We start from the raw sequence: 24,727 nt of genomic DNA, 5'->3' as shown, positions 1-24,727 counted from the left end.
GCAGTTCCCCCTATATTCCCATAGTCTCTTCTTACTTTCATAACAATCTGATGCTCTGTCCTCACTTCAGAGATGCCTGCAAATGCTCATATGGCAAGGAAAGATGCAAGATACTGTTCATGAACACACGACTAGCCTGTGGTGGGTTGACAACAGACAGCAACTAAGCACTCACCCACCTGCTGTAATCTCAGTAATAATATGAATCCAGGCAGTGTGTGATGGCTAACCAAACCTGAAATGCTTGCACTTATGCTGTCTATAAAGATGTGACCCCAAAATGGAGGACTAAACTGGCCTTTAGTATAAGGTTTTCTTTTGGCTTGGAGTTACTGCCTGCTATAGATACAGGCAGAGCTGCCCCAGGCCAGTGTAAAATAACTGTCTACAAATGTTATGCTGTATATGGGATAGAGTAAGGTCTTTCTTTTCCAGGAATGAATATTAAAAACGTAAGTCAAAAAAGGCAAGGACTGGAAGCTCTTTGCAGTAGCAGGACCTCCTTTTTGCTAAATGAACATATGTACCAACATTTATACCAACAGAGGAACCCAAAGCAAAATTTTCATTAAATAATTCCAGTGTCAGCATCATGGGGGATGGCCTCAAAACAAACATCATAGCCTACACAACCATTTTGATTTTTTACTAAGCTTTGAGTAATGGTCAGGGGAAGGGGGTGGGGGAGAAAGCCAAAAGTTACCTAGTAAATGCTAGAACACAAAGGGCATGTGGAAGCTTCAGCCATGCAAAGCTTTGCACACTGCCTTTGCAGGCTGCACGAAGAGCATTAGTAATGAACAGAGAGAACATGCCTCTGCATGTGGTCTTGCTAAAGAATCAAGGCTTTTAGTTGTTCCACTGAAGGCAATGCTCGTAGTGGTCCTGAAAAACATCAGCTCTTGTGGATACAGAGTACCCTGAGTTACACCTCCAATGCCTGGGGCACTGGAAGCTACTACCTCAGGGCAATCATGTCTCTCCCAGTAAGAAAACTCAGGGACTGATGTATTCCTTACAATGTTTTCCACATGAAAAGATTTTCAAAGGAGTACCTACAGCTACACAATGTACTTACAAACCACATGCAATATGATTACTAAGATAAAAGTTTCCCTAGCTAAACAAAAATGCTTTTCATGAGCATCACTTGCCAGCCTAGAGGACGCAGAATTGAAGCAGATTTTAAATTGCACAAGTGAAGCATTTTAATATCCCTCAGTGAAGAAAAAATAAAAAAAATCAAGTGACACAATCCTATGACAGAATCTATTGTTTCTATTTTATTAATTATAAATTGTTTTAAATTAATACATTTAACAAACTTCCATTAACATCTAGACTAACAAAAAAAATAACTCTATACGGAAGCGTGCCAACTTAATCCTGTGGCCAATCCTCACCACTACTAATGAAGACTCTTGTCACCTCTGGATCATTAAACAAGGTTCAAGGATTTACAGGACACATGCGCTATCCAGTGGTCACTACTACAGAAGTCTTTTCCCTCACACATCCAGCATGCACACTTCAACGAGGTTTGTTTCCGAATAAATGTATATCACTTACTAAACAGAAAACATGCTTAAAATAATAGAAAATAGCTCACTGATTAATTATTAACTCAATTCTCCTTATTTAATTGAAAAAAAATTGGTAGAAAGTAACTGGAGGACTACATAGCCTTTCATGCCTCCAACATAAGAGAACTCGAATCTGGCAGATTCAGAGGAAGAAAGAAATACTGTTACAGGCTCAATATCTCCCTTCCTTTACCATACTCCTTCCTCCAAGAAGAGGAACTCCATGAATATGGCTTTCTTCCATACACAAATACATAAGGATGTTGAATGCTCCAGGATGTGGCATGAATACATCCAGCCAACAGCACCACAAATGTTGTTGGAAGAAGTAAATGTACCAGCCAATCATTAGAATGTTAGTGAGCAAAGAGATCCATCAGTGACACCAGACAACAATGCTCATGGCCTGTGACAGGTATTTGTAATAAAGATACATGAAAAGCAAGATGTATGGAATTGTTTCTGGCTTTGCAGTGAAGATGGGAAAGAATACAAGAAACTATTAAAAAAAATGCCAGGTTTTCTAAAGGGGAAACTAAATTTGTTTAAAACCAGTTTTAAATAAAAAGCCCTGCTTCAATTTTTAATGAACGACACTCTGAAGAATTTTATAGGGAATCTTCTGTTATTCATGATGCTTTTTAATACAGAGAAAGAGGGGACAAATCTGAACAGCAGATTGACCTGAAGAATAATGATCAGGATTCAAATCTTCTACCTTAAGAAAACAAGGTAATTAATGCTCCTTCCACTGTGTTGCAATCATTAAAATCACACATTTTCTTAATTAACAATACACATAATGTAAGTACAATTAAACGAGCAAATTATTTTATATGCTGAATCTACCTCATTAAAATGCAATTATATGGAAAACAGTGTGTTTAAATTGCAGATAAAAAAACAATGGAAAAGAATGCAAGAGTGTTTATTATCTGCATTTCCTAAACCCACAAATTTATCTCTTGCCCATCACGTTTGTTCACCTTCCAGCTCCTGTAGGTTTTAATTTATTCATCTGTATTTCACTGGAGTTCACTAGATGAAATTTTCATTAATACATACTGTTTTGAGGCAAATTTCAAGATGCTGATTGATTTTGATGCCAGTACTATATAAGGCATTTAAATTCTCTCTCCTAAATTTTTCTCCTAGTAGTTCTGTAGGCTGACAAAATGCATTTTTATCATCTCCTGCACCCATTCAAGCAAGAAAATGAGTATTATGAGAAAAAACATTCACAATGATATCTTATATGACAAAAAAGTGACTTAATGTCAAAATATTTATTATACAAATCTGAAAATTACAAGCCAATACTTTTTTTCTATCTGCAGAGGGCTCTGCAGCTCTACAATCCTGGGGGTGATATTGATGAACATGTCACTTAAACTAATATTGACAATATTCTATAATTCCACAGAAACATAAATGTATTTATATGATTCACACAGAGCATTATAATCATAAATATTTCTTTTTCAGCCTTACCTTACCCAGGCTTAAAATAAATCTGTTTTTCATTGCAGATCAACTTGTGACTCTACAAAATAGGTAATCTTCAGATATCTCTAATGCCAAGCAAGCACACTGTGTCTTTAAAATTAAACAGTCCAATTTATGTATCTGAAGGAAAAAGATTTAATCTGAGTTTCCCAGGTATTTTCCTCAGAAAGCCAAACTCTTGAACACAGTGCTGTCCTTGGTGCTTGATGCTCATTAGCAAGAGGTGTTTCAGTGAACAAGTGAACAATGATTGGTCTAATTCAGAATGTACATACAAAAGGCCTTTCGACCTCATAATATTTACAAGTTTTACTGACTTACAGCCCAAAAAAATTATATCAATAGTGGCATATGTACATAGTATAGCCAAAGCAATAAATAAGGGGAATTTTTGCAAAGCTGCCTTAAGACCAGCTCTGATCCCTTTCTACTGCCTGTAGTCTGTGTCTGTTCCCAGAAGTGTTTCGCCTTCTGTTTTTTACGCAAGACAACACTGACGGAGTATCTTTGGATTTATTTTGGAACACTGATACTTATTAGGGATTGAGGGTTGGTTATTAAAGGTAAAAATTTAGTACTTTGCTCCATTTTAATCCAGCTAACAGCACAGTGTCACTAACATTCACAGAAAACTCAAGTTTCTGAATTGAGAGAACAGCAATATGTAAATACCTGAATAACGCTTTATGCAGAGACTTTGAAAATATATATTATGCATACATTTATATTTAAATACTAGATAAGTTGCCTTGATATAATTTACCACTCTGAAAAAGTATATTAGTGCTGTTTACTTAATTCCTTTGTTAATATAAAGGAAGAACATTCAAAGAGCTTTGCCTTGAAAGGGAGGTGGTTAAGATCTCTAATGTTACACCTTTACAAGAATTTTCTCTCATATTCAATAACTTCTAAATAAGATCAATGTGTACGCTTTTGCAAAAATAAAGTTGATCATTAAGAGAATTTTCCATGTTAAAATTTATTACTGTAATTACTGCTTTGAATTTCCTTTCTCTACGATTTGTTCTCTGAAAGCAATTTAACTTCAGAATCTTGTAGAAGAAAGAGACTATTGAGATTTTTTGCATCAGTTCCTACACATCCATATTTCTCAGCCACAAAGGAGTGGCTGAAACAGCCTTCAGTGTTCTTTTATCAACCAGTACTGGCTGTTCGAGAGACTTCCTGATTCTAAATAAGTACAAATCCGCACTGAAATTGAAAGCTGAACTGACAGCTTGAAAAATCTTTCAATACACAAAGGAGGAACTATCTATAGACTGTTACTTTTCTATTCTTATCTCCAACTTCTTTCCTGAAGTTTTTCTTTAATAATTATCAATATTATTTCAAAAAAAGCAGTTTAAAAGGACCTTCAAGAGACTAAATCTCATCCTAGAAGCATGCAATAACTGCAATTAAAGGAATATCAGACACGTTTCTGTGAAACTACTGAAGAAGAATCCTAGGCCAAGATACTTCCAAACTAAAAACTGGGAAAAAAAAAAAGATTTGCACTAGGCTATAGCTTGCTGTGGAACAAAGTATTTTACCTTGATCACACAGAACCTAGTCTGTATGAACACACTCTTTATATTCTTTATAGAATATATTCTATACAGAGCATTCTTTATAGGCAGAGATATTGATTATGCAAATCTACATCTAGCTTCCTTATGTTTCCCCTTTGATTTCTACCGCATGCACGTAACTTTTCAGAGTGGGCAAGCTTGAACAGGAAAGTTGACCTCAGAGCCTGTGCAAGACTGCCGGGCTACATCAAAAGGAGTGTGTCCAGGAGGTTGAGGAAGGTTATTATGCCCCTCTACTCTGCTCTCAAGAGACCCCACCTGGAGTACCACATTCAGCCCTGAAGCCTCCAACACAAGAGGAACATGGAACTACTCGAGCAATTCCAGAGGAGGGCCACAATGATCAGAGGGCTGAAGCATCTCTCCTGTGAAGACAGGCTGAGAGAGTTGGGCTTGTTGAGCCTGGAGAAGACTCAGGGGAGACCTCAGAGCAGCTTCCAGTGCCTAAATGAAGCCTACAAAAGAGCTGGAGAGGGACTTTTTATGAAGGCATGTAGTGACAGCACAAGGGGTAATAGCCTTAAGCTGAATTAGCACAGACTTAGATTAGATATTAGGAAAAAAATCTTCACTGTGAGGGTAGTAAGACACTGGAACAGGTTGCCCAGAGAACCTGTGGCTGCCCCATCCATTCCTAGCAGTGTTCATGGCAAGGCTGGGTGGGGATTTGAGCTATCTGGTCTAGTGTGAGGCATCCTTGCCCACAGCAGGGGGGTTCGAACTAGATGATTGTTAGGGTCCCTTCCAACACAAACCATTCTACAATTCTATGACCAAAAAATGCAATATTAACATTAAAAGCATAATAGATATGCTTGTGTGTTCTGGATTAAACAGACTGTGCAAATACCTATATACTTTAAGTCTTAAATGCAGTCACACAGCTAGTAACCAAAATAATTTTAAGTCACTGAAGCACAGCATATACATGAACAAAAATGTAGCTCTAAATTGCAGAGTTGCTCAACATTCAAGTAAGCAACTTTGTAAACCTTTTGAACAATAAAAGTGGGTTACAGGAACTCAGAGTATAACCTGTAAGTTAAGGGGAACTGAATTTCAGCACTCAGCTCTGGGTGAGCCACGTATACAAATAACAAAATATATAGCTGCGCAGATCTGTGAATGATTAAAAGAATGTGGGTTTGGCTGTATAGCTGGTATTAAGTCTAGCAGAAAGAAATGTTTCTAGACAAATGTTTCACAAAACTGTTCACTTTTTCAATAATGTGGTTACCATAAACATTTAAATATTTTATTTCTACATAACAGCAAAGAGGTTTGCTCTTTCTAATTAACTTTCTAAATTTTCAGATCTGTTAAGCATTTGATATTACTGGATCTAACTGCTGCTGAAATTGGTATTCTGATGGAATTTGGTCAAGGAGCAAACCAACTACACAAGGCAAGGTTCACTTTACAGAACACAGTTGTCTGCAATCAGGAGCGCTCACAGAAAAGTTCATGGAACTTGTTTTCAAAAGGTATTTAAAATAAACTGTAATACCTCTCATATTCAGATAATATAGCCTAGGGTTTCTTTTAAGCCTTAACACTAAAAACAACATAGCAAGCATGATGAATTCCAGAATCATCCAGAATTCTGGTATCATTTTAACAGGGAACTTTGAATAACTGTAAGAATAAAAATTCTCACTGTGCAGGCAGGAGAATTAGTCATAATAAAAGGCTTGCATGTGCCAATTCCCTATTATGTGGGAAAAACATCTTTACAGCAAGCCCCAAATGCTCCTGAGAAGCCATTTAATCAGTATGTAAACACACTCTTACGTTGTTTGTGGTATAAAGAGGCTGGTATTAAAATCACTAGAATTTTATCTTTCTTTCTTTTACAGCAAAGGTAAAGAAAGCTGGGGGGCAGGAAACATGGCTTTTTAAGAGTTAAAATTAAAAAAAAAAAAAAAAAAGTATCACTGAGATTTGAAAAATCCCTGCAGAAGACAAAAGCTTCCACTGAAAATATTTAACTGTTTCAAAAATCTTTCCTTTGCCTGATTACTACTTAATTATTACGATATCTACCACTTTTATGAGTAGGTTTCTGCACTGAAAATACTGCTAAAACTTTTCTTGAAATCTGGGAGTTTGCTGGATTTTCACCTGGTTTTTGACTTTGTCAGTGCACAGCAGTAAATACCATTACCACAGTGAACTCTAAAGCTCATCTTCTTATCCATGTAACAGTGGTTTCTTTACATGATTACAGATGAGTTTGTTACATTGCTCATATGCGTACTTACAAATGGTTCTGTTGCTTCACAGGGTGTAGGTCTCCTTAAAAAAATATTGCAAGCATTCACCACAACTTCAACACATGTTCCATGTATTTGTGTATCATCAGCCTCTGTCTTACAGCATGGGAGTCAACAGTATACACAATCAGATTGAATAATTCAATTTTGCCTATACCTTATAAGTGTTCCTAGCATCATTGTGGGACAAATCTGTTCTTTTACCTTACAAAGATAGAATACAATCTAAAGTAAACTATAATTTTAAAACCATAAAACATCTCACTTTCCCTTATTCTAATTCAATCAATGGGAGTTCTGTCAAGCTTTTTATGAAGTCAATATAATCCTTAATGAAAAATAGTATCTTATTTTTCAAATCTCATCTTGGGACTTCTCATTCCTACCCAACTAGCGATTTCCTCCAAAGCAGCATTTAAAACTTCTGATTTATATGATAAAATCATGTATCTTTCAATTCCAAATTCTGCCACTGTTCATCTCCTCCATGCTCATCCTTATCAGCAAATTATACTGTATATTATGGTTATTCATACAGAGTTATGAAATAATTTTACTGTGATATCAAAGTAAAAATACAGCTGCAGAACGCTAACGTCACAGTACTTAATCAATTGGGTTATATCTTGTCAAGCAAGGTTATGAAATTTTTCCATACTATGAAGTACAATCCAGCAGATCTACTTCAGTTGCATAAAATATGTTAATAACAAAAATGTGAATTCAAGGATTTATATACTCAAATTTGGAAAGAATTAGAAACCAATTTCTATGTTAAAATATTATAAAGCACTTATATTACAAAACATAAGCATGACATAACAGTGTGAGCGTAAGTGTTCCTTTATGCTCTAGAAATAGTTGGGATTAAATGGTACTTTCCTTCTCAAAATAGTTTTTGATAAATTGGGGATAATTAAACTAATACTTTAAAAAAGAATTTTAAGTACAGGGAAACTAGATAAACCAAATTCCAATATAAGCATGGTAAAAAATATTTTAGTACTGTGGAAGTTTTTTTAGTTTTTGAGCTACGATGGCTGTGCTGCATGTTCTTTATAATCAACTAGGTGAAATAACATGCAATTTCTGTTACTGCATATCATATTACAATATATCCATTTACGGGTAATAAGATTAGACTCATCACCATTTCCATTTCGTAGGCCATTTTTCATTTAATCTTCTTATTTTAAAAAAAGAGGGAATTTCACCTTCATGCATAATAGAAACCAAACACTGTTATCAGAAGCAAAACATCCAAGCATGTTGTATCCTATTTAGTTAATGTGACCAAAGAACAAAAACTGAGTGTCTTACCTCAGCCCAAAGATATGTGATTGCTCATAACTGAATAAGGAATGAATTTTAGCTTCCGAGTTCAAAATTATAAGCCTGTCAATGATATCCTGCCAAAAGATGACAAATATTAAAAACTTGATTTATGATTTCATATTTTATGCATGTAACACTTTTATAGGGATGTTTTCTATAAAATGAAACCTACTATTGAACACACAGTGGAATTATTTCTGTCCACCATAAATGTCAATGACAAAAAAGAAACCATACAGAAGGTTAGTGGGGATAAAAGATCCTAGCATATCAAATATACTAGTTCTCATTTACTATTAATCCACAACAAAAATGTTAAACTGTTTTTCCTATGTTTGAAATGTGCATACATCTGTTTTATTGAAAAGAACAGTAAATCCTTTAGTATAATATCCTTTCTAACACTAGTTAGTGCTACATGCTTCAAAACACAGCTATTTATTCTCAGTGTAGCAAGGCCTGGCTTGGATGTTGAGGCTTACATCTTATCCTACACCATCTCATGTAATAGACAGTGATCTGTGGCTGCTTCCCACTTTTTCCACAAATCCAACCTAATTATCTTCCACTTTGGTTCACTGCATATTGAAACTGCTTCTGAAGAAATAATTTCATTAAAAGACTAAGAAATGCATAAACACATTCACTGATGTTATCATCTCAGACACAGACTACTATGTTACGGTCAGAAGAAACAAGCTACACAGTCCTTGTGGGTTTTATATAATCTGGATTAAATCCAAACTTCAATTTTCTCTGCATATAAGAAGTACAGTTTCAGAGACTTCTGAGGGAGTAGTTATTCAACTAGTTAGATCAATGAGTCATATCAATATGATACGAGAGAAAAGTAAGGATCCCTGGTTTCATGAAATCAACTACAGCTCTGTTTTTTTAACAGAGAGAAAAGTAAACTCTACAAGTAAAACTTCCAGGAAGAGAAAAAAACTAATCTAGTATTTGTCAAACTACTTGTCTTCAAAAAATGCATTCTTATTTAGAATATAGTGAAACCATATCTTCCTATTAGATTTTCTGGGTGGCAGCTGTGAACACTGCACTTTTTCCACAAAGCATGTTCACAATAAAATTCACAATAAAACAATTCAACTCACACCTCAGGGCTGTTGATAAAATTGGTAATAAAAGTAATTGATTTGTTTGGGGCTTTTTAAGTATTTGAACATACAAAAAGTTAAATGCCAAGGGCTATTTCCCTGGTGAGAACCTCCTCCTCTCATCTATATATCAAAGCTTGGAGCTTGCAAAAGATATGAGACTACTGAGAAAGCAGACCAAGCTCTGATCTGGGAGATAAGGAAAGAAGAAAACAAACAGGATCCAACACAAGGCCCAGCAAGAAAAATGCGCAGATAGATCTGCACTGCCCAACCGCACAGCACAGCTTAAAAATTACAGGTAGGGTGTCATCTACTTTGACTACCTAAGAAACACCATCTAAAAATAAGATTCTCCATATTCATGGGGGAAGGCAAGGAGGGGGAAATTTCACCCACTTTGGCATGCCTTTCAAAGCTACAGATCTGCAGGGTATCTTTCAAACTAGATTCCTGTGTACTGTAGAACCTCTCAAAGGAAGAGTGGTGGAAGGTAGAGGGATTTATCTGCTGATACCCGATTTATCTGCTCCATTTTCTAAAATATGGCAAGCAGAGCTAAAAAAAACAAACAAATAAAACTCCACCCACCAAAAAAAAAAAAAAAAAAGAAAAAAATCAACAAAAACCAAAAAACCCCAAACAAACCAAAACCAAACCAAAACAATGACAACAAATCCCCCCCTAAAGACCCAAGGCAGTATATATTTAGAAAAAAATTCCTAAGGGCACAGCTGAAAATAGGAAAAGCTCAACTGATGATCTGCTCTTGTCAATGATGCAAGTAATGCTAGTAATTAGCCAAAAATATAAAGGAGGAAGAAAGGTTTAAATCCTGTGTATTTAAGAAATAAAGGGCATACAGAGATGACGAAGTTCGGTGCGCTATCAATAAAGTTCAGCATGAATATTAAAAGTCAGATCCTGTGGTAATGTGACACGATTCACAAACATAGAAAAATTAAGCACACAGACCAATTAAATCTAACCAAATCTTCTAGTGCCACTGAAACTGCCTTTACTTTGCTTTTTAACCATAGTTGCATCTTGTCAAATCTTTTATCTTTAGCTTTTTACAATCATTGCCCAAAAATACAGTTATAGGATATCTATACGTCTGCTTAACCCCAGAAGTTTATTGAGTATTTAGACTTAGCCATGAGATACTAAATTAACATCAGAGGAACTATTTCTCTTCTGTTACATTACATAATCTTGGATGACCAGTTGAGGGTTACAAAACCCACTGCTGCACAGAAGTTAGTGAGACAACTCCCACCCAAAACACCTATAACTGTTCACGGAACTTTTAACTGTACCATATGTAACTGTATCAGTATTGTTATTTCTAGAAACTGACAGAATTCCATCAAAATATTGAAGTGCCACCTCAAAAGCCAAAACAACATAAGCTTTCAACAGTCACAAAAATTGTTACTTAAAATCTACCCCGATCTGAAAGCTCTCAAATATGTTTCACTTTCAACATAGATCTATATCCCCTGCCCCCAGTGCCTCAGAAAACTTGATGACTGAAGAGAACTATCCACTGGCAGACACTAACATTGAATGAATTGGAAAAATAGAATTTATCATACAATTTCCTCCTGAAATCACAAAACAGTATTACATAAAAGAACTACAAAATCCCAAACATACACTATCATGGTATACTCTGTCTAAACAACTTCAACTAACATAAATCCAGATCTTGTGCTAAACAAACACTTAAACACAGCTGCAATTCAAAGTGCTAGCTTATTAGAAAAAAAACAAACATGATTTTAACTGCCACTCAAGGTCACAGATTAAATTTCGTATTATCTTTAGGATTTCAAAATGAAAATTTAGGTTGACATGAAGTGGTATGTGCATATACTGCCCTCATGCTGTATATAATATAAAATGCAGAAAATTTCAAAATCTTTCAGTGATAAGAAAAAGCATATTCTATTATTACAGTAACATTTTCTCAGGAAAAATATCTTTAGATAAGTATTTTTCTCTCAAAATAAAAATTGTACTTACAATAATATCTGTAGGTACTTCACGGAATGAATACACTGGCTTATTTGGTATATCTTGTTTACTCAGGAGCTCAAAAACTGCAGGATATGTAAGCAAGTTTATCAGAGACAGAAAAGACTAGAAAAGGAAAAAAAGGGGGGTGGGAAGCATTAATCCATTAAGTCTAAACAAGTAAATATTAAGAATTATTTGCCATTTACTTTAAGTTTGTTCTTATTCTTCTTTATAGGCTGAACTTGACATAAATAGAGCTGCCTAAAAGGAGACCACAAAACCTGGCAGGTGTCTATATAATCTAAAAGCGCAGTAATGTCTGTGAAATTTGTACTATTTACCAAGTCGTGCAAGCAATTTTTAAAATTATAGTATTTTCATAACCATGTAATTCTAAAATCTAGAGACACAGCATACTCTAAAACGTCACTCTCTCTGATCTAACTACAGTAATCAGAGACATGAACTGATGGCCAGTATTTTAAGAATTTCGCTTTTGTCAAGATTGCTATAAATTATTTTATATTTACTTTAATGGGTCCTTGGCATTGTGACTTGCCATGAAACGAAAGAATCCTTTCAATCAGTCATCCTTTGACTAGTGTATTATACTAATTTTGTCCCACGTCTCAAGAAGCTGGTATAGTGCAATAAAAATTTACAGAAAGGTATGTATATCCTATCTGACATACATCACTGTTTTTTCCATGCCAATACAGAAGATTAAGTAATTTCTCACCTTCTGACAGCTTTGGTCAATAGGGTCAATGGGAGTAGATTTGGGTTGGGTTATCCTTAAATCATCTTTTCCACACTCCAGAAGAGCCCATAATTCAGTTACAAGTGCCTTTATAAAGCCTAAACAAATTTTTTTTCTAATCATGAAAATGACAAGAATACCAGAAAAACAATTTTCATAAGAAAAACATTTTACACCACAATTCTAACTCAGATTCTCAAATATCCTCTACACTGTAGACTAAAATTTCACAAGACAGACTGCCTGAGGGGTACTTTTCCTGCCATTCTCAATCCTTTGTCAAGCTACCTCCTTATATTAAACCTAAGCTATACAGCAACAGTTTGCAAAGACTATTACACTAGAGTAGGATGATATTTATATATATATCTTCCACATATCTGACCTTCTTTAACAAGTTAACTGCTACAGATCAAGGCTTAGCTAGCACTGTCTCTATGGTTTCAAAAACAATACAGATTTGGTATAACTCATTAATAAATGAAAATATACCACAATGAAAAGTTAAGGACTGAAACAAAAATTTTTAAGAGAAGCACTACTAGCTGACTTTATAATGTTACCTTTTAAAATACAAGAGAAAAGTTTGGAGATTTCAGAGTTAGATGACTATCCTAAGTTATGTGCTTAATGCAAACTTCACGTCCATTACAGAACCTCCTTTCAGGGTTGAAACACAATGCTTATTATTTGTCTTTGATGCCAAGGGCTATAGGAAGCAACCTGGCTGAGAACCATAAACAAGATCGTTACTCCTCAAGTAGATCTGCTCGCTACTTTCCGAAAGACCCCAGATGCGTAAACAACCAACAAGCAATCAGTTTCCTTGAATTCCTGGCAGAATTTGCCTACATTTCTGAGTCTTTCCGTCAAGTCATTTTAATTACACATCAGCCACTTCTGAACACTCAAAAGATACTTGGAAACTTGTACCTCATAGACTTCCTTAGCAACTTAAGTAGCTTTACTTTATTGGTAAGATTCTAGTCTTAACAACTACCTAGAGCACTGAGTGGTATAGCAACAGTTGAGGTATCCGGAAATGAATCTGAAGGGACTTTGTGGTATGGGTTGACATACGAGAACTGTCAATTCAGACAATCTGAATTCCATCTCAATATTTTATAAGAGCACCAATGAAATTCAGGCCATTGCAGTTTCTCACTCTTTGAGTACTCAGTAACCATGGAAAATTACATACAAATTACAGAAATCAACAGTTAGCAATTCTGATCTGTATATCAATAAGAAGCACTTGCAAATTGTAAGCAATTTATTTTTTTTTTTTAACAGATGTAAATGTCTTCATGCACATGCAGGAAATTTCTGGAAATCCAAACCAATGGAGTAAAGATTTTGATTAATTTAAGGAAATAAAAAAAGACAAACCGAACCAAAACAAACACAGCTCTGCATCAAGATAAGCAGATTACTTAAAAGTTGGAAAGAAGAAAGTTTCATCAAAAAGAAATCAATGGACATCTAGGCATTCTTTTCTAATAAAGTATAATTATTCCCTGCAGCTGATATTTTTAACATCATTCTCACTGTCTTTTTCCAATATGCAAGACTACAGCAGGTAAGTCTTCATAATACTACCATTCTTCAATTTACCTGAACTTTGCAGAGCTACTGCACCTGATGGTGTTGTTGCCATTTGTGTAATAATCACTTTATTACCAAACTCTTCATATTCATTTGCCTGTTAGTAACATATATAAAGCTCAGTGTTAGTCATTCAGAGGGCACGAAACTCTTCAATGATCTCTTGAAAATTGATCTTTCCTACACTTGTTTACAGAATTTAATCCACTATATGGTTAGACTTGAACAGTTCAGAAAAACTAGCCTCTAAAGACTTACCAGGGTCAGATTCCAAATCAAACATCTTTATCAAGTGTCTTCTAAAAATTTAAATGCAAAATACTATGGCTGAGACATGCAACATCAGCAACGAATAAAAACACTGGTATCACAGTTTTTGTAAACATTCACTAAGATGCCTATAACATCATCTTTCTTCTCCTGATATGTGTATTGCAAGTACTGTCTAGCATATCTAGATTTAACATCTAACAAGGTGGTAAAAAAAAATTTGCACTTAAAACAAACAAACAAAAAATCCTAGCATTTCAAACTTTACAGTAAGAAGTCTGAAAAATAAATATATGCCTCTATATCTGAAGATAAGCAACATCCAATAAACTTAAATTAATGTAGTGCAAATATCAAAGATAAGCTGCATTTAAATTCATTTTGGGGGAGAAAAAGAAAGTGATAAAGCGGCTTCTGGATTCTTTTATGTACTATTTTCTTCCTTTTTTATTTCATTATAATCACTAAAAGAAAGCAAAATTGTACAGACAGACTTGCAATGCTTACCTGGAGTTTCTTTGATAAACTGCTGAATATAAAGTTCACACAGTCATTCATGGCACCTGTACTATGAAGCAGAAACAATCCTCTGGGTGTGGCAGAAAAATTTAGCAAGGCATCTAACAAAGTCTCTTCCCATAACAAACTGCAAGAGTAGCAAAATAATAATTTTAAAAGACATGTAAAAAAGCAAGGAGAAAAAACTAAGACTACAATTTCTAGCTTTGAAAAACACCACCACTTCATTTCCTGGACTCTATGTTTACCCCATGTTTACAACATTTATGTTGGTTTTAAAAAAAATGTTTGGGAAACTTATGTATTAGACTGTATTTTGTACAAATATTCAAACTCATCCTGGCAAAACTAAGGTTAAATAGGAACACATAACAGAAAGATGATGTAATGGGGAACCCAAAAGACCTATGCCATCTTTAAATACACTTATGACTTATTATCTGACTCTAGACAAGTCTTGAGATTTTAATGTGGCAGTTACAAACTTGCAAAACAGGCACAGTTTCTCACCAACATTAAGACGACTTACAAGGAGATAAAAAACTCAGATGAGATAAAGCACCTTCTAAAAGTGAGTACAGAATTATGAAACTAAAATATTATATATAAAGAAAATACATTCATGTACTAACAACAATAAATGGAACCTATTTCCTACAGACATGGCAGGAAGGACAGCAATTGTAAGAATGAAGTATGATGATATCCCTCTGCCCTACAAAATATTCTATCCCCCATAAAGAAAAGTGAAGCAACTACTGACCTCTGACTAGGTACCATTCCTGCAGGTACCATTAGACTCTTGTGATTCTGCTTGTCTCAAAGCACTTGCTAAGTGGATTCTCATCTTGAGTTCTGTTCTCATTCCCCATTTTTGACTCCTCTCACCAGTAAGCAGCATGCAGCTTTCCTCATAGCAGTCATCCATTACCCCAAGCTTTAATCATTTCTGCAGAATCCCTGCCATGTCATGCTCAGAAGCAAAAATTTCACCCAAAGACCCAGCTGTCTTGTTTCACAGCTAAATGAAAAATCTAGATACTAGGAGAAAACTTTATGTCTCTGGTAATGACTAGTAACAGCCTTCACAGTCAGAGCTCTGCACCCTAGATTTCTTTTTGCCTCTAGATTTGAGTTGCTATAACCAGTTCACATGCCACCATCACAGACTAGAGCTGTTGAAGTATCTTTGCAAATTATACATGAACTCTATTGTAAAGGATAAACAAGAATCTAGTTAATTAACTAGGTTCTGCACTAACACCAATGTCACCCTGAATTTTCAGGCTCACAAATACCTGTTATTTCCCATCCTAATGCACACAAACTTCTATAAAAGGACACCAAGTTTTTGTATAAAAGGAAGGATGACTTTCACTTAATATGCATAATGCATTTTTTGCTACATAATATTGTGAAGGTGTACGGTACCATTCGGCAGAACAGCATTTTAGACTAACACCACATTAAACCCATAAGATAAACTCTGACAGGCGCTTTGTTTTATGCTTTCTAATTCACATTTTCATCAAGTCAATTTCTGTAGTCAGAATCGACCATAAGTCAATTTTACATAAATGAGAAATAATTCTGTAAGCCAAGAAAGTTGTGAAAGCTCAAGAACAATTTTGTAACTCTACTAAGGCCTATGCCAGGATGATTTCAGTCTACTAACCACTATGCTTTTGGAAAAAAAAAAAAAAAATGCAGGGTAATTAAGATGCCTCAGTTGTGGATAAAGAGTCAGTGTGTGCTCAACACATATGCATGGGTATAAATTAAGTATCAACTTACCTGTTTTTTGACTCTAGACTTATTGATGAAATTGAGTCCACACCAGTTACAGGAGTCGGTACTCTTTCTGAAAGCACACTCATCTGTGAAATAAAATCAAAAATAAATAAATACCTCCTTAATGTTTATTTACACCATTTTTAAACTCCAGATATTCTTGTTCTATGTTTAAGGAAAGCAAACAAAAAAAAACAAACAAAAAAAAACAATCAAACCAAGCAGTGAACAGGTCTAGCCTTTGGCATAGAATACACTATTTCACTACATTTTTTATTACAGAAAAGGCTGGCATGTTTTTCTTCCTTGAGTATAAACCATTTTAAAGCTATTACAATTTTATTAGAATTCTTAAAACTCTTCTTACTTTTTAACCTTAATATTGTTAAAAAAAAATAAATAAAGCAACTCTTCACTTCCATCACAGGTAATGGAAATAACAGCCTCTGGAGTCAACAAATGAAGTAATTCTGACAACTTGTACTTATAAATTGTATAAATTTATTTATATTTGTGTGGATATAATTATATATTTATGTAGCTCTATACATGCCTTTGTATTTGACAAGGTTTCTTATTTAAATGATATTTGAAAATAATTGGTGTGAAAAACACAGTATATTTCAGATGGCTGATTTAAGTGGCTTTATATTTCCAGAGATAAAAGCAAACTGCACCACTCAAATGAAAGTCATTAGTCATTAATCTACTCTCTTATAAATGTGATTTAATAAATATACAAAAGAATCTTCTATTAAAATAGTCAACTGTCCTGCAAATTCTGTCCCAGAATTCCAGCAAAAACTACTGAAAAAAAAAGTTGTTTCTCCATCAGGCTTAAAACTCCAGATGTGCAAAAGAGGAGGAATCAAATTAGCAGTCTATCCATTAAAAAAATTGTCACTGCAGCTTGGACAGACTCCAAAATCCACCATTTTTGCTACGCTATAAATGGCACATTATTTTATAAACTGCAGATGTTTTAAAAACTAACAATGTCAGAAAATAATTAAAAAAAATAATCAAGATGGCAAAGTTCAAAATGTGACTTGTCGATTCTTGAAGTCCTGAATATGTAGATTCCATTTCAGTCTCAATTTGATCTCCAAAGTGAGTGAGGAAATGGCCTTTTGTCAGTTAAATGTTTCATTTTATTTTTTAATTCATCACATTCAGCCTACTTATCTTGTATGTGTCAAAACAATTTCTCTAAACAATGTTCTACACCATAATAAAAGATTTTCATGTGCAAAGAAGTCTTTTGTGCATGTGTAAATGCTGCTGTGCTTTAGAGCAAATAACTGGAAATGCCCATCAAAAGCATCTAATGGTTTGCCTGTGATAAACATTAAACAGACTAACCGGTTAGTTCAAGGAAGGCTGACTAGCCACTCAACAGACAGATTATGTAAACTACAGCATGATTCAAGTGAACCAAACTCCATAATTCAACAAGATCCTAAAGTTCTCAATGCAAAGAAGAAAGTAAGTTTCAAAACCAGCGTTCTCTGGTGAGAAACAAGAGCTTACTGTGATGGAATTATGACTGTAAATAAGTAAAATGTATGCATTCATGATAATATTAATATATAAAAACAGTGAGAAATACCCACAAGCTGGTGATTTAAGAGTCTCTTCTATTCATGTTTCATCTTTATAATGTTTTCTGCCTCAATTTAAATTGCAACTGTATTTCTTAAAATTTCTAATTGTAATAAAAGCATACAACATTTGACAGGAAGAACAGCTGATTCATTTTCTCTCCCTTGCATTCAATCTCTCTCCCACTTCCTCGCATGAAAAAAATAAAACCCCTTTAGCCAGCTTTTTCTTCCACCTTGGTCTGATTCTCTAAGAAAATATTTTACGATTACTGGGGCGGGGGGGGAGGGAAGGAAAAAAAAAAGAAAGGTAGTTCAATTTTTCAATATAAAGTGAAACAAACTAGCTGTTTTTGCTTTCCACTAAGAGTTCTAATACCTATAGTTTAAATATGCTTTCAGTTTAGCTGGAAGCCAAAGTTGAAGCTTTGTGTGCTACCCTCCCCTCAATGCTGTCAATGTCACTTTAAAGATTCAAACATTTGTTTGAATTTTACTTCACTGTCAACTTTTTGAAAACTAATCTTGCAGCATCTGCTATCATTTTTCCATCTTAACTAAATTTTTATAACAGGTAAGAATTTTCACACTTCGCATGGCTATCAGAACAACGAAAACAGAATAGTGAATAAAGCAGAGATCTATATAACTTTTTCAGTAAATTTATAACAGAAAGCAGATTACCTAGAACTGTTAGATCCAAGCTCTTAGTGGACTAGCAATCAAACTGAAGTATGGTACAGAGTTTACACTTAAGATGTCTAAGTACATAGGTAAGCTAGAACTCTTAACCAGCACTTCTCATTATGGTTTCTTCAGAGCATTTCAATGCCATCTTAGTCAAATATTTGGAATCTCCCTTTTTGTTTTCCTCCATATCTCCCACCAAAATGAACTAGTTTAATCTAAAAATTACTAAGACTACATCTTGGGAGTTTTTCTTTCAGTATTTCCCAAATCAAGAGTAAAGACAAGATCTGTAGTGGACACCAGCTATCACGACAGCAAGAGACCTCTAGCATCAAGAGCAATGGCCTTTCCACCTTGAGAGTTCCTGGTTTAATCTTAAGGCATCAAGTCTCGAACAAAGCTTCTGCTAGGTTCACATAGAGAAGGTAAATTTGAAAAGTAGAACTTCATTTTTAGAACAATCCCAAGCATTACCTCACTACTTAAATATAAGCAACCCGAAGCAAAGTACAACTATTGCATAAGCTGAATCTCTCAAGATTTTTTTTCCAATTTTCCCAGTCCAAAACAAGATTTACCTTTTTCCAGGCCTCTGCCATAGATTCATGCAAGCCATAAGGAATTAGAACCTGCAGGCCTTCACATGTTCTGTACATCTGACGGCATACAAAAATGAAAGCTCCTTTAACAACTGGCAAAAGCTCAGATCCAGACAAAAGAGAAATGTCGTCATGAAGAAGTTTCTTTGTAAACTGAACAATCACATGAACACCTGTAGGACTAGAAATAAAATAACACTTTTAAAATGTTGGTTTGTAGTCATCAATAAACTCTGAAACAAAACCTCTGACCAAATCTACTCAATCTTCCCTAGGGGGAAAAAAAACTATGAACCACTACATCATAATTTGTGGCACCAGTCAGAAGGAAAGAAATGTACAGGAAGTGATTTTATTTTGGCTACAGGTCTACATAAAGCAAAAATGTATCCATTGTCTTCCATCCATCCCACATGGCCACGATCTACACAGCCTGTGTGTTTCATAAGAATCCAGTTGGGAAGAGTAACAAGACAACCATTTTAGCTTCTGCTTAATCAGTGTTAAGGATATCACTACAAGTCAATATTTGTCCTCTTTCCTCCTTTTTCCTATCTGAGATGTCATTTTGAAGTCTTCTAGGTTTGCAATACAAGGGACAACTCTTTCTCAAAATGCTTTTCTTTTACTTCCAATCCCCATAAAAACATGCAACTTCTGAGATCCGTCCACTTAGCAGACATATACCAAATATTTTCATCACCTGCATCTTAGCTATTTTTAAAGGCTAGTCTCAATTTTACTGTCCTGTTTTAAGTTTTAGCATCAGCTAACAATATACTGCCCACAGCATCACACAGGTCTTAAGTTAGCTACAGTGTTACAAATTTCAGCTTCTGATAGAGGATCTGTCTTTACCAGATGTATTGAAAAGTGAATGCTCTATTAAATCTATTCTTTAAATGAATTGATTTTTAATATTTATTCTAAAAAGAAACAAATAAAAAACAGAGAAGAAAAGCCTTTGGCCTGAGTAGTAGCACTACAAATACAATGGAAATATATTCAGAGAAAGAAAAGCTCTCGTGAATAAGAAAAACAAGAACTGTTGAAATCTCCCTTAATAAAAGTATTTCTTTAAATTGTCATTTCACCTGGTTACACACATCTCCCTAATACATCACTTACTACTTTACTTGATAATCAGGTATTTTACTCCAAACAAAACACATTATGTTACAGATAAATGAGAAAAGAGAAAATAAATCTCGTAACATTAATCTAATGCATTAAAGTACTCACTAATGCCAGTCATTAAAGCACGCTTACCTATCTTCTTTGGTAGTTTTTTCATTTCCCCCATGAAGAAGAAAAGAAAGACCATCATCTACAGCAGCAATCCTTGCCAAAATATCAGCTACATCAATTAAAGTGGTTTCAAGACAATTCAAATACACCTATATGGAAGAAAAAAAGAGAAAGTTTTAAATTAAATGCTTTTGTGAAAGCTGCTTATTCAAGTCCGGCTTATGTATGCAAAACGTGAAGGCCACCTCTCCTACGACTGCTACTGCTTAATCACTTACACAAAATAAGTAAACAGCCTATCATCATCATATACAAATCTTCATCACAAATGGCAGTAATCGTCACTTTCAATGATTATGGCAGAAGTCCAAAGATTGCACAGATATAGAAAACAAACGTTTCTGAACTCCTTTTTCTCTTTTCCCACATAAATGTGAAAAGGCTCTTGATATTCCATCTAGGGGTTTAAGAACAACATCTGAATCAAGGCAAGAAACATTCTTACTCATTTGTTGCTGCATAAGCACTGACAACTTTTTGGCTTGAAATGGAATTCAAGTTTCCAAGATCATCTGCATTCACCTGACTTGTAGGCTGCAGTAGGCTGAAACAGTGGTTTGCTTTGGAATCATGAGGAGATTCTTCCCCACTACAGCAAAGCAGAAGTCTTCTACCGATTTCTTACTCACTTCAGATTACTGTATAGCCATAACTAGACTGTAATCAAGCAACCTGAACATTTAACACTGAGATTCAGACTGTTCGATATGGTACCATGACTACTTGAAAACACGGTTAAATCCAAATCAAGGTTAAACTGGCCACTCCTTTTTAGTAAGTGAAGTCAACATGTCCCACGATAGACAAGCAGAACATGGATGTTCCATGAAGAACCTGTCAGGGAGCAGCAAGGGGAGAATACAAGGAACAAAAAGCTGGAAGCTGAGCACAATAATGATGCAGGCAGAGGCAATGGCTTACTATCGGATGAGGAGCCAGTCCCACCATACCCAAACAAGGTGAGCAGACAAGGTCCAGAGGTCCAGTCATAGTAACCAGGTTCACCCAACAGTCTAGATTCCCTTCACAGTGATGAGGAAGGTCCAAGGTTAAGCCAGGAAACAAAGTCTGAGTTAGGGTCAGCTCCAGTCAGAGCAACCAGAGTCAGACAAAGCACAGTGCCCACCATGCAACTGAATTTTTAGTGATAATGCAGGTCTGAGGTAAAACAACCTAAGAAATCATGGTCTGTGGGTCAAGGTTCAGACTAATGGGACAGGAAGCTTTCTTGCTGCTACAACCTAGTACAGGCAGTGAATGAGAAGAATGTCGCCTTAAAAGCCACTCCTGTGATGAGTCCACACTGAACCTTATTAACAGAGTTGTCACAGGGGAGATCTCTGCCGAGGCTTCCTAGCAGAGCTTTCTAAAACAGTTATCTTGAAGGCTGAACACCCACAGCATTACCTATGCTGGCTCTGAGCCTAGGCTTCCAAGCCCACGTGAGGGGAAGTTAGGGGGAAGATGTGCCAAGACCGGACAGCAGACAAGTAGCTGTAATTCTGCAGGATTTACAGTTTCCTAAAGATGCTCACCAAAACTCTGTTACTGTCCATGGGCCTCAACTATATAGTCACAACATAGTCAGAGTGTACCTTCTCACCCAGGGACTGAGAAACACTCCGAATTCCTAGGATTTATGCATAAACATACTGAAAAGGAGAAGGATGGCTTTCAAAGTGAGAAGTCCTCTTTGGTAGTTTCCCCATGCCCACACCCAGAACTACAGAGTGGAGGCAACAGTGAAATCACTTTGTGGCAACGATGAGCTAGGGAGGATAACTGCTCCCAGTAGCACTTGTTAAGTATCTAGTATGTCAGAATAGGGAAATAAATACCACTCTGCTGAAGTCTGTTGCATAAAGATTTTCTACTCTTCTGTTACTCATGAAGGACAGCTGGACTCACAAGACAAATTATTTTTTAACTGCTCCTGCTTCTTCTCTTACAGGGAGCTCTACATTTTATATAGTGAAGAGGAAAAACAGTCTTCCTGCTTTAAAATTTAAAGCATTTATTATTAATGCCAGTGGTCAAAGTAACCCAAGAGAAAAACAAAATTTTGATTTTGTTTCATAGTTAAAATTTTCAGTGACAGAGGGTTAAAAATCTCCCTGACCTCTTTATTTTTTTTAGTTACTGGGTATCATTGTTCAGGATTCTAAGAAAGGACATACTGTGCCGTCAGTTTCTTTAAAACTGTTAATTTGCTTTCTTTGTGCATCACCAAAAGAAAACCCAAAACACAGTACTTTGTTTATTTAAAATGTGAATGCAATGTTCTGCACCAGCTATGCTTCAGCAGCAACTCCAAGGCTACAGAGTCCAAAAGGTCAATATTGCTGCCCAGGAACTGATCCTTCTAACAACTCCTGCTCTCCCATGAGTTTCTTCCCCTAATCCCCACAAACATACAATACTACTCTGCTTAAAAACCTGGTAAGGCTTGCACTTATCTGAGTAAATTCAAAGCTCAAACATAACAGCATTGCATTTGCTCATTAGGCCCATATGCAGTTCTAGTGCCACCCACCCCCCAGTTCCAGCTGAAGAAAGACGCATGCATGGCCATATCCTTCCTTGTGAGACAGACACGGTCCAATATTAGAATCCAGCATTAGGATTTCTGGGTGTCTAAGAAGTGACAATGGCTTGGCTGGGGAGAAAAAACAGTTACAATTGTAAAAGAGGAAGATGATCACTCTGACTTGGTCTACCTTTCTAGCTATTTGCACCTTTGTTAGAACAGATATGACATATTCCAAATTCATAACACATAACCAATCTACTACTGCTACTGCGCATTAAGTATTACTACACATGACCTGTTTTTTTTAAACAGAACGGTTATTAAGTCACAGGAGGGTTTACAATTTGTTGAGTTCATCTACCTACAAGAGACAGCTGAGCATGACAGAAACAAAAAAATATGAAAATGAGAAACTGTTAAATATTAAAATGTTTTCTTTTTTAATTACTAATGTATAATAAAGGTTACAGTGCATATTCTTTAGCGTGCCGTATGACTACAGAGACTCCATCACAGCAAATCAATGAAGTATTGCCTTTGTATGGTTTTTGACTGTGTCCAAAGTATTCGCAGGCTCAGCCTACTTGAAAAAATTTGCACTAAATTTTTGCAAAGTATGGTAAAAACAAGACAACTTAAAATATTAATCTTGCAAAAGGATCCATAGATAAGCTTATAACGAAATGTATGAATAATGCTACTGTATTCAGTACAGATACCCACAGAAGAGCTAAATTATTTACACAATCAAGTTTTTGCAGGACTACGGTTTTAAGCTTCACAGAATAATAGAATGGTTTTGGTTGGAAGGGACCTCAAAGCTCATCTAGTTCCAATCCCCCTGCCACAGGAAGGGTCACCTTCCAATAGGCCAGGTTGCTCGAAGTCCCATCCAACCTGGCCTTGAACACTTACAAGGATGTGGCAGCCACAGCTTCCCTAGGCAACCTGTTCTGGCGTTTCATTGCCCTCACACTAAGGAATTTTTTTCACAATAAAGAACTCTAATCTACATCTACCCTCTTCCAGTTTAAAGCCATTCTCCCTTGTCCTATCCCTACATTCACTTGTAAATACATACTTTAAAATATTTACTTGGAAATTCATTGTTTACACTTTTGAAACAGCACTGGAATATTTCTGTACAGGTAAAAATGTGGGGAATTATTATGAAGAATCTTTTCTGAAAAACAAACAAGCTGCTCTGAAAATATAATTAGAAGGATTCTCACAAAATTCAAGAACCTAGCTGAGGTATTTAAGCTGGGGACCCAGACTGCAAGCATGAGTCTCAGGAAATAAATTCAGAAATTCTCAGCATTCATTTCTTTCAAAGTCTCGTTATGCGAGACAGGTCAGGCTCGTCCACAGTCATTTCAGACCTTTTTCCTTGAGACTTACAGCTACCTAGATCAATTAAAGCATCTCAGTCAAAACAAAAATAATAGGACAATCTGAAACAATAACTTAACTTTTAAACACCTACAGGTAATGTTTCCCAACATTTTCACAATTCTTACAGAAATGTTTTAGAAAAAGGCAACAACAACAAAAAAAATAACCTTGCTTTTACCAATTCAGAAAGTAATATTTTTCCATGAAGAATTACATATTTTACATAT

General features: G+C 35.5%; 1 protein-coding gene across 6 annotated transcripts in view; it reads right to left on the bottom strand.

The window, feature by feature from the left end:
• Nucleotides 1-24,727, bottom strand: part of TBC1D32 (TBC1 domain family member 32) — an 81,997-nt gene that overhangs the window by 41,465 nt on the left and 15,805 nt on the right. For all 6 annotated transcript variants that reach the window (XR_009967351.1, XR_009967350.1, XM_062632413.1 and 3 more), the window contains exons 16-23: nt 20,537-20,664; nt 19,247-19,448; nt 16,381-16,463; nt 14,575-14,713; nt 13,807-13,894; nt 12,172-12,290; nt 11,439-11,555; nt 8,278-8,366 (exon numbers count right to left, since the gene is read on the bottom strand). Coding sequence is in view for 4 of the 6 variants with exons in the window: in XM_062632413.1 (XP_062488397.1) it covers nt 8,278-8,366; nt 11,439-11,555; nt 12,172-12,290; nt 13,807-13,894; nt 14,575-14,713; nt 16,381-16,463; nt 19,247-19,448; nt 20,537-20,664 (965 nt within the window). In the remaining 2 variants the exon portion in view is untranslated. The remainder of the gene's footprint in view (nt 1-8,277; nt 8,367-11,438; nt 11,556-12,171; nt 12,291-13,806; nt 13,895-14,574; nt 14,714-16,380; nt 16,464-19,246; nt 19,449-20,536; nt 20,665-24,727) is intronic.

This window comes from Pezoporus occidentalis, unplaced genomic scaffold (assembly GCF_034315485.1).
Source record: "Pezoporus occidentalis ecotype Australia unplaced genomic scaffold, CSIRO_AGI_Poc_V1 ctg39, whole genome shotgun sequence".
Taxonomy (NCBI): domain Eukaryota; kingdom Metazoa; phylum Chordata; class Aves; order Psittaciformes; family Psittacidae; genus Pezoporus; species Pezoporus occidentalis.
Note: the sequence above shows the minus strand (reverse complement) of the source record. Positions and strands in the feature narration are given on the sequence as shown.